At 31.8% G+C, this 11,232-nt stretch overlaps 1 protein-coding gene across 1 annotated transcript; it reads left to right on the forward strand.

Moving 5' to 3' along the window:
• The first annotated feature begins 3,374 nt into the window (after nt 1-3,374).
• Nucleotides 3,375-3,734, forward strand: LOC106678892 (uncharacterized). The gene has a single exon (XM_014417717.1). The coding sequence runs from the start codon at nt 3,375-3,377 to the stop codon at nt 3,732-3,734; it is 360 nt and encodes a 119-aa protein (XP_014273203.1).
• Nucleotides 3,735-11,232: the final 7,498 nt, after the last annotated feature.

The following is an 11,232-nucleotide window of genomic DNA, read 5'->3' on the forward strand; positions in this document are numbered from 1 at the left end:
AATATGTAATTTCAATTTCCAACAACTGTTTGTTATTGAGCTAGGCTGACCATATACAGATACACACATGCACACTCAGAAATTTTGCACGATCAAAATACATTTTCTTACTGTATATTGTACATATCTATGTATGTAAAAGTAAAAAAAAAGAAAAATATAAATAAAAACACTATTTTTTTGTGTCCATTTTGCCCGAATGACTGGTATTCTTTATATACAGATCGGACGAAAATATCATTTTTTTTTCCAAAATGAATAAAATCTAGCCCACTCTTCCTTTGGAAGTAAAACGTTAACGCCACTCTTTTTGTAAGTAAAAGTATATTTTTTTAAAGTCATAACTAGTTTTTTCTTTTACTTTTTTGCGAGATATTACTATTACTCATTTCTAAACTTATTTTCTATTCTGTATCGTACATGATCTCTCAGATAATACTCATCTGAGTGATTATATACGACAACATAGTTTTGTTTTACTTGCTTATAGTTTCTTCATAATTTTTACATTTGTTTCTTATAGTTTTTTTAAAATATATTTATACTTGTTATTTAAATAAATTTACTTAATACCTAAAATATTTAATGCTTTAGTATCTCTCAAATGACACGCGACTACTAATGTGCTATTAAGGGGTGCGATTACTGCAGTGTCAAGCAGTTTCTAGACTACTCATCAAGTCCACATGATACACTTTTTACAAACTTGTTTATACTCATTATCCTGTCTGCTATGTCTATGTCGCTTGATCGGGTTTAGGTCGCTAATAAATTGTTTCATATGATGACAGTATTTTACAATAAAAAATAGGAGCGGCGTATTTATTAATTACAAATGTTGGAAAAAATAGTTTGTTATTCGCGATATCGGTCATATGTATAATTAAGGATTAATGGAAAAAATTAGTTTCTATCATTTCAACGAAAAATATTAATCTTGTTTCCAAGCCACGTGCGCCCTTTTGCTTGGAAAAAGCTTGGCAAACCTGCTTCAGACAATCATATTGTATAGTTATCTTTAATTATACTTTTTTGATATTTATTCTTTCCTTAATTGCTAATTAATTCAATAAATTATTATCACTACTAACAATTTTAAGTATTTAGAATCCATTTGCCTCTGAAAATTACTTATCTTGTTTCTAAATACCTTATTTATGTAAAATCCTGCTTTATTCAAACATCATATTTACAATTTTTTTTTCTTTAAAAAATGGTTCAGTTTAGTAGAAATTCAATGAGAAAGTAATACTGAGCATAGATCGCAATTTGACCTATGAATTGATAGTATCTTTAAATTGAAAAATACATATTATTATTTCATGCAACGATTAAGGGATAAATTTCCGCCTTTAGAACTTAAAAAAAAATAAAACACGTAGAATTTTGAATATATATAATTTATAGATCTATACTTATTTATTAACTCTAATTAATTTTGATTTAAAAATTGTACATTCTGAAATCACATGAGCAATACCAACACCGGCAGGGGACTTATCTTTCCCGAAAATGTTTGTAGAGCTCCCAACGCCCCTACAATCTCCAATGTAAGTATCTATGACCTCGACATCGACTACGACCAGGGCTCTGTTTCGTAATAAAGTACAAACAAATATTATTAGTCTTTTCGATTTAACTTAATACAATTAAACTGACTTGTAAAAGTACAAGTCATTTTAATTAAATGACAGCACTAAAGAGTGCTTTTTAACTCCTGTAATACCACTAATAGTCCTCCCTATTATGAAAAAAAGTATTAGTGCAATTATCACGTTGTTTCTATGCTTGTACTATGAACTAATACTATTAGCTTTCATTATGAAACAGGACCCTGGAGGAAGTAGCGACAGAATTCTATCAACGTCACTCGGGTGTCTTCACGTGCGCCGAGTGCTAAAAAGCAATTACGACGTCAGAAGAACATTTTTACCCCGGGAGAAAATTGTGACTAGTATACAAGGACTGACAGAAACGACCATCAGACTTATAGGAGGGGGTAGGTAACAGCTTTTAATTGTGTGGTGGTTCCACGTTAAGAAAACTTGACCCTTCATTAAGGTTATTATGGTTAGAATAGTGTAGTAACCTGTAGACAAGAGCCTCCTACCCTTATGTCAGAAATAAACAGGAAGGGGTCATAAAAAGAAAAAAAAACAACTTCACAGTGACTATCAGACAGGTCGCCGATGTGACCATACCGTTCAGTTCCAAGTTCAGGCCTATACTACCAGCTCTGCGTCCCCCAATCAGATCACATTCAACTTACTGCCCTCTGTAACTAAATTTGTGCAAAAAAAGAGATCAGGAGGTGAACTTTGTGGTGGTGAGCGTCCTACCACCTGGATCCGTAACCTTATAAAACAACGGCAATCAGCACTGTGACATGAGAAGCTGTGAATTCTGGAACAAAATTCTGGAAGCTACTGAAGACGAGTACCAGAAAGTGAAGCTCTACTCTACTCCAATACGACGGCACACATATAATGGCAGAGGAGCCGACTACAAAGTATTTGGATCACTAGAACGAAATGATGACAGGGTTCCTGGCAGCTCTACCGACAGGTAACATCAGCCACAATTATATGATTGCACTACCGAAACAGACAAAGGCTATTTTTTCCATTCGAGGGGGAATAAGGCCTCAGGTCACGAAGGAATACAGATAAAACAGGAGAATTATAGGTCATCTGAAAAACATCTACAATTCCTGATTCGGGTTGAGATACTTCCCTAAGAAATAGAAATGAGCTATTTTATTTATTTTTAAACTAAGTAGAAAGTGATATTATTGGAATAAAATAAATTGGGTAGAAAATAATAATGCTAACTATTTATTTGAACCATATTTGAGCTATATGCTGAATAAATTTTTCTATATTTCAAAAAATCTCTGAACTTTGAGATAAGAGAGCCTCCTTCTAACTTGACTAAAGAAAGCGTTTGCACGTGTCCATATGCTATAGTGGTGGATCGAATAATGCCCATCAACAAATCCATAACCCCAGCGGAGGAACTAAGGACTGTGGCATTGGCCTATAGCCGAGCTCTACCCTGATCCAGAATGGATCCATATATACAACAACGGTTCAGCTACAGAGGCAAATAAAATTGCGGGTGCAAGTGTCTATAGTAGCCTGTCCCAACTGTCAGCGTCTGCTGGAGCAAACGCTACCAATTTTGATGGAGAGGTAGCTGCTATTACTTTAGCTTAAGAAAACCTTACTCACGCCTGCGCAAAGAAGATAGTTCTGCTGTCGGATTCTAGGGCAGCACTGCTGGGAATTGCGTCTGGATATCCCTCAACTAACACTAGAATTCTCGCATGCCGGAAATCCATAGAATGTAAAAGAGAAATACTTAAAGTATTGGTAATGCAGTGGATTCCAGCCCATTGCGGTATACCTGGGAATGAGGAGGCGGATCGACTTGCACGGTTAGGGGCTAACCAACCACAGCCGCTTCTTCCTATCACCATGGACATGGTGAAAGAAATGGCCCGAAGCGCTATTACTGAAAGAGCAGAGAAAAGGAGTAGAGGAGAATGTGGAGGCAAGAACTGGGCGGCATTGCTAGATCCTAAGAGGCGCCCTCCATTGACTTTACCAATAGCGGTGTCAGTGGCATCCTTCAGGTTGGCTACTGGACATGACTATCTACGGTACCACCTGAAGAGAATAGGAGTGACTGCGAAGAGTTTTCAGACTGCGTCCTGTGTGAAGTTGGTGAGATGACTGGCGAACACATATTTGTATGTACGACAACGGCGGACTTGATTACAGACAGGAGTTACTTGAGCAAAGCTAAACTATACTGGGCTGTTCGAAACAAAATGGCAGCAATGCCTCCTTTGGAGCAGAAAAAAAAATTAAAAAAGGCCTTTATAGAATTTATTCATGGACTACTTAAAATTTTATTCACAAACCTTACAAATTTTAATCTTAATTGAGCCGTTCAGTGCACACATCAATTAACTCCATAAAACAAAAAGTTAAGAAACGCGATGAAGTACTGTATATTGTTTTCTAAAATTCCTATTATAATATAAATTCAAATATATAATGTAGAATGCATAAATACAGATATAGCTTTCATTTAATGGTATATAAAATTAATAAGAAAGAATAGCAAAAATATTATGGTCAGTAATGTTACAGTTCTTGATGCAGATATGCATCTGCACTTTATATCGACAAATGTTTTTTATTTTTCCTCCCTTATTCCTGTGTGCCAAACCTTTTGTTCTGTTATGCTTTTGTAAATTTCGTGTCCATTTATCAGGATTGCGACTTCTTTTACTTCCAATCAATGTGTTTGCTGGGAAATTTGTACTTTTGCAATCAGATGAATCCAGGGAAAACGATAAACGTCTTCTTGGACCAGACTTTCTGTTGATAAATCGTATTGAAGAACCATCAGTGTTTTCCTCATCCACATTATTATTAGTCTCACCCGTCTTGATTATAACGGTACAATATTTATTTCTTTAATAACAATCTGGGAATAATGTTGAAAAGAGAATATGTAGTCCATATAATATTGGTGAAGTATACAATAACATTCAGCGTGCGAGATCACTGTTATACTAACTTCCGTTTGCATTGCGCTTCTTTTCATCAGTTTGCCGATGTGATTTTGTTGCTAATATCGTTGAGGGGGAGGGGGGAAGGAAGCACCTGCGGGTGTTTTAAGAAAAAGAGCGATGATGCAGGGCCGGAACAAATAATAATATAATATAATTGCGTTGTTGAAACGATTTACATTAGAGTATGGAGTTAATCACAATGGCTTATGAAATAATTTACTCATTATTCAATTGCCAAAAAAATTGGCGTTTAATGGTGTTAATCTGTATTATTCAGGAAAGCTATAATAAATATAAAAAGTAATGATTATACCAAGTGCTTTGACACTTAAATTTAAGATTTTTCAAAAAGTGGAGTTAATCGATGTGTGCACTGAACGGCTCAATTATCTTATATGCGAATCATCGACCTCAAAATATAATTTTGTTCCCAATAAAATAGTGAGGAATCTATACTGACCAACAAAAAACAGTTGTTTTTTTTTTAATAGTTTTAGTGGCTAGCAATATACAGTAATAAAACATACATCACAGCAAATGTGTATTGTTAAATGTTATTACTATTTTTCCTAAAGTATTTGAATTTAAGGTAAACATTATTAAGCGGACTGCAATAAATACATAGTTAATTTTTGGTCTTTAAATTTATTCTTACATCAGAATCCACACCCCCCAATGACCAGTTAGCCCGTTAGTCTAATACCTATAGTATTAGTCTATAGTAAACCTTAGTCTAGATACAGGTTAACAGAATCACAGATAGAACCACATCAGAACTAATAATAGAAATAAGTTTATTAGTAGGGTATTTGGTAATACCATTCTTCTGCTGATGTTTTTAAAGCAAACCGTAGTTATACTATGATTTATACATTATTTATAATTTACAAAAATAATGAATATTCCACTAAATATTAAAAGGGAAGAATGATTATTCATATCCATAACCAAAGCCTTCGTGGTTTTCTTCAGGTTCAGGGCTCTGAACAGTAATCAACGATAAATAGGTAGTATGTTACATGAAGCACTGGTCTGGAACTAAGTTAATTTTATATTAAAAATCAAGGGTCTTCATAGAGATGAATAAAAAGCAAAGACATTCAGCAACCTTCAAATAAATACATACTAGGTCTCCATTGGTCCTCCCACTCCGAAGATTAGCAGATCCTTATGGACAGATTAGTCTCGTCACCTATCATTAGTAAACAAGGTCATCTCCGCAACCACTCCTTACGGTTCTATAATCCAAGTAATATTCAGCCCTCACCCAATCAAATTCCCAGAAAAGTTTTATATCAGGGGTGGCCAACTTTTCAGTATATAAGATCTACTTATTATGCCAAAAGTGTATAGCTATCGACTTACATGGTCAAAGAAGTGAGAAACGTGAGAAATGCAAACTATGTTTATATACTGTTTCAGGTGCATTTCAGCGAGAGATAGGTAGATAAGTAAAATATATGTTCAAAACTTTTTTTTATTTTTTATCACTGAAGTTTTCGAGATATAGGGCTCATAAAGAAAGTAAATTTCCAGACCCAACTTTTGATAGCTGCATTTCGTACATGTGGTAACTAAAAAAAAGATTTTCTGACACTTGTTCAAGATAGATTTTTACTAACTTAAAATGCAATTTAATTTTTTTAAATTTAAATTTTTTATAAACTTTAATTTATATGTTGTACTATTTGTTCGTAAATATGAAAAATATGTTATAAAAATTCACAATAAGGATAATAATTTGATTTCAATATGTCACTTCCGGGTTTTTTTGGGGGGCCAGGAAAAGTTATCATGAAACAATAATATGACTTACTTATTGCTAATATATCAGTAGTTTACGACTTATCTGCATACTTGCGTACCTACGTAAACACAACAACAATAATTCTTTTATTTAATATTTATCAGTAATTATTTAAAGGGCCAAACGCCCAGATAAACAGGGATAATTATTAACAATATTTATTAATATAAAGTAGCTACACCAAGTTATGATTTATTTTGTTGCCTTAACATTAATGGAAAGACTGAGTTTACATGCCTCTAACCAATCAATCATTAATCATAATTAATTGTCCTGATAATAATAATGAGGCTTCAGTATAGGAATCAGACAGGGCAGAATGTTGATTAGTCTTAGTTAGCTTCAGGTATGAAAATGCCGATTCGCATAGGTATGTATATCCGAAACAAGAATGGATCTATTTACTACATTTGGCGATATTTCTGGGATATTTTTCTCGGTTGCCGTAATTTCCCCCAAAAATTTCAAATTTCTGGTTAGTAAGATTAAGTAAGTTTGTAAAATTATAATTTCAATTTCTAATGCCTTTGATATATATGAAATATATCTCAATTTTTTTTTGGCTAATGCGTTTCACACTTAAATCTTTTTTAAAAGGAAAAAATATAAATTCCACTATTTCTTTAATTTTTACAAAATCTTACCATTACATTTTGGATTTACGCCAGTAGGTTATCCGCCATATTTGGAAAATGATTCAGATTATTTTGTTGTAGATCTTCTATTAGCAAAATAAATTTTGTTTTATATGCGTCTAAGCAGCTGATCATATCTATTAATGTTTTATTTTTATCTTGTAATTCTAAATATAAATGACTTAACATTTAAGTAAAATCGGTAATAAGTGGCTACCGAATGACACTACCAAATATTCGAGCTAACTGACTGTGTTCCTGGATGAGTCGAGTCGTAATTGTTGCCGTCAAGCGTAGCGTTCGGGGACAAGTGTAACACATAAGTAAAAATATATTGTGCTGGAAGAGGGGAGATCACAGTGTAAGTTTCTACAATCGCTACGAATTTTGTGGTACAGAGTATTCCACCCCAGACATTGTTAACGATCGACCAAGATTGGCTTCACGATTGACTTATTGGCTATGCCTGGTATATAACAACAAGAGTTGTGAGGTCAGAGGTCTTAAGCATAGACAAAAAACCGGGATACTTGCCAAAACCAAATTTGAATCCAAAAATGAATTAGTTTCTGTGAGGTAGTCAATGACTGGCATTATTCATTTCTCCTTTTTTCCCATAGGTAAAACTGCCACACCCACATCGTACATCATTGATACTGACACAATTCATCAAAAACAACCTGCATTAGTTAATTGGAAGGGACCTAATTTTTTTTTTATTTAAGCCAATCCACATAGAAGGTGATGTTCGTTTGGTCATCTACAGGTGACCAACCTATTCTAGCCATGGTTGGGGGCGAAGTTTTTCATTTTGTGGGACCACCACTTATTCTTTTTTCCAACTGATCTCCATCTGCTCATAAATTTGGACAACTTCCTTAGAGGTAAAATTTAAAAAAATGATTCTTAGGTCAAAAACGCACTTTTTGACTTCATTTCTCTGAATTTTTTGTCAGTTCTAGGATTGTTATAAAGTTGATAACATGTTGTGGAAAATGTAACAAAATAATTGTAAATATTTTGAATTCAACGTTTTGATTTTATAAAGTTGTTTTCCTAAATAACTTCTCCTGTGAAAACTGACATTTAAAATAAGACGGCACAATATTGAGTTTGAAATTAAAATTAGCCAGCGCAAATAGTTTTCTAGTTACGGCATTTAGCACGAAATGTGAATTGTTTAGTTAACACAAAAAATGAATTTTTTGAAATTCCGCGTAGAATAAGTTCATTGTGTGTAATTGGGCTATAGTTCATACGAACATTTTGTTGCTCTCAAGGCTTACCACCACCCCTTTAAATATTACAACGCATTTACGTGCATTATTCATATAATATTAACACCATGCAAAAAAATCTAGCTTAACAAGACACATTTTGTTGAATTAAGTGACATGACAATAAACTATCACCTCTCAATATAGTGTTCGGGATTCAGGAGATACCCTATTGATTTATATTTGTTTAATACCGTCTCTCTTTTATAATATTGATGCATTTTTTAATTTGTAAACAACAATTGTACAATCGCAATATGTTTTCAATTCTCCATAAGTTGTGATAGGAGATTTCTGGAACAATAAATTACAACTTAAGCTAATACTTTTCATTGTATCCTTATAATTTTTATAAAAGTTTTAGTTTGATGATCTTAATACAATATACCAGGTAGGTATAGCACTGATTATTTAGCTTAAAAAGATCATTTTTTTTAATTCACCCTTTAATAAGGGTAAAATATAAAAACTTAGACACCAACTGGATTATTGTAAAGATACAACATTCCTAGGAAACGACTGAGTTTCTTCAAACCCTGTTAATTTAATTCATGTACAATAAAATACGACCCATACTATGTCCATAAACTTCTTCAAAATGAATTTCAAATCACTTCAGGCTAAAAAACACGTGGCGTCAAAAATATTGAAGATTATTAATTAATTTTAATTGTATAATAGGCTAATAATAATATTTGCAAATCTAAAATAACTAATGTTTTTACTTCGTTGTTTTCAGTGAAACAAGTGTCAAATTATACTAGCATTGGTGGAACAAATAGTGAGGCAATTCCTTTTGGCCCTTATTCATATTCCTGACATCAAAGAAAAAGGCAGAGGGAAGTGTGAAACACGGGGACCCAGGGTGGAGAAACGGAAATGTATAACAGCTGACTAAAAAATATAATGACAACGTTTGTTAAACAAATATCTTGATGCAAATAATGAGTCATTTCAGTTTATATCAGTTTAGCCTGATTTTAAATTCCTCAAACAGATCAATATTACCCACATATGTAACATTTAAAGGAGTACATATCTGAGCCTTAATAGAGAAAACTCTTTACGTCTAATAGTTTCCGTGATACAGTTTTTCAAATCAAGATTTTGTAAATTTGTTTAACAAATATCATGGAAGAGATAATCAGTAAATAGATATTTTACTGTTCTGAAACTATTAGACGTATGCTTATAGTTACTTAGATATAAAAAAATAAATATCATATGTTGATTTTTATTACATGGCAAAAATCAAATTCTGAAAAACTATACCTCAGGAACTATTGACGAGTAAACGTTTCGAATAAAGCATTCGAATTGAAGTAAGCTAAATGAACCATAAAGTATTTCATAAGAGGTATCTTGCCAAGAGAACTAGTTTCCATGATATTTGCCAGAATCTGTTAATTTTATTCACACAAAAAAAAAAAATTAAGTTTTTAAAAAACTGCATTTAAGAAGCTATTTGACATATTGACAATTACAAAACGTTCCTTGTAATTTGTAAAAAATATTATTTTTTTTTAACTGTTTCTTGTGAGCTATTGGACGTAAATAATAAAGCTAAAATTTCTGAAAATTTATATTCTACTTTAAAAAAATTTTAATTTGTTTTTTCACTAGCTAGCTTGAAAGATGTTCAACACTGAGTGAAAAGTGAGCCTTTCATTTTTAGGCAACCGTTATGTTATTATTTTTTTTTTTTAATCAACATGATCAATTTTAAAAAAAGATTGTCTTAATATTTTACAAAATTCAAAATGGCGCCAAAAAATGAAAACACATTTTGCACTGAATTTTTCTATATTTCTAGTAAATAAGTAAATCGTGAACCAACATAAATAAGAAAAAGAGCTAATTTAAGTGGGAATTAAATATTATTTAATAGTTTCTTTGTAAGAGTTTTTATCTAAATTATACAAGATTTTAAATAAAAATAAAATTCTAATGATTAAGGACAGAGTAATATATTATAAACGCTCTTTCTATAATTCTATCAGAATTATCATATATATTCTGGTATTTAGATCTAATAATTAAACATTTTATGAATTATGGTGTAATGGTAACCAAAAATCAATTTTTTTTGTTGCAAAATTTTCAACATAATAGGACATAGCTATTTTATAGGGGATTTTAAAATAAAACAAGGATATGTAAATCAGATATTTTACGGAAAAAAATATTAAACTCTAGCTTTTTTAATTTAGTAATGATATTATTTTTCTAGACCTTTATGAAAATAAACATAAAGCATACATAGAAAATAAAGTTTGAAATCGTAAATTTGACTACTTTTTTTACTAATAATCTTTTTAAGATAACATAGGTTTTCCAATATTATTTATTTTCAATTTGAAACTAGTGGCGAGATACGACAACGCCGTATGGGGGATGTTGAGAAACACCATGCGAGCAGATAGTTCTGGCATCTGCCGATAGATGTTGTAGCATGCCACTTAGGTTCAAGATAATTTGAACGTACGAAATAAACTTAATTTATGAAGTTTATATTTGTATAACAATCCATTACAATTAGTGTCGAATTATGAATATAATACTTTATATAATTAGCTGAAGCTAAAGTTTACATTTGTCATACTTCTGTACATCAAAAAATAAATAAATTTTTAGAGGTACATATCAATGGCTTATTCCACAGTAGTGCTATGTACATTTTTACTAACTTTACAGACAATAGAAATAAATGTTCTATCCTTTAGGAAAATTGAAACTTTCAATAACTTTTTTGGACCGATCGAATTTAGAATTTATATCTTAAATAATAAATAAATAAATATCTGAATGAAAATCATATTTTCCATAATGATAGTAGAAATTTACTTAGCACCACTGTGAAGTAAGTCATCGATATTAAAACAATCGTAATGAATTCGAAACACACGACAACATGATAATCAATATCTC

Source organism: Halyomorpha halys, unplaced genomic scaffold (assembly GCF_000696795.3).
Source record: "Halyomorpha halys isolate HHAL.00 unplaced genomic scaffold, Hhal_1.1 Scaffold166.1, whole genome shotgun sequence".
Taxonomy (NCBI): Eukaryota; Metazoa; Arthropoda; class Insecta; order Hemiptera; family Pentatomidae; genus Halyomorpha; species Halyomorpha halys.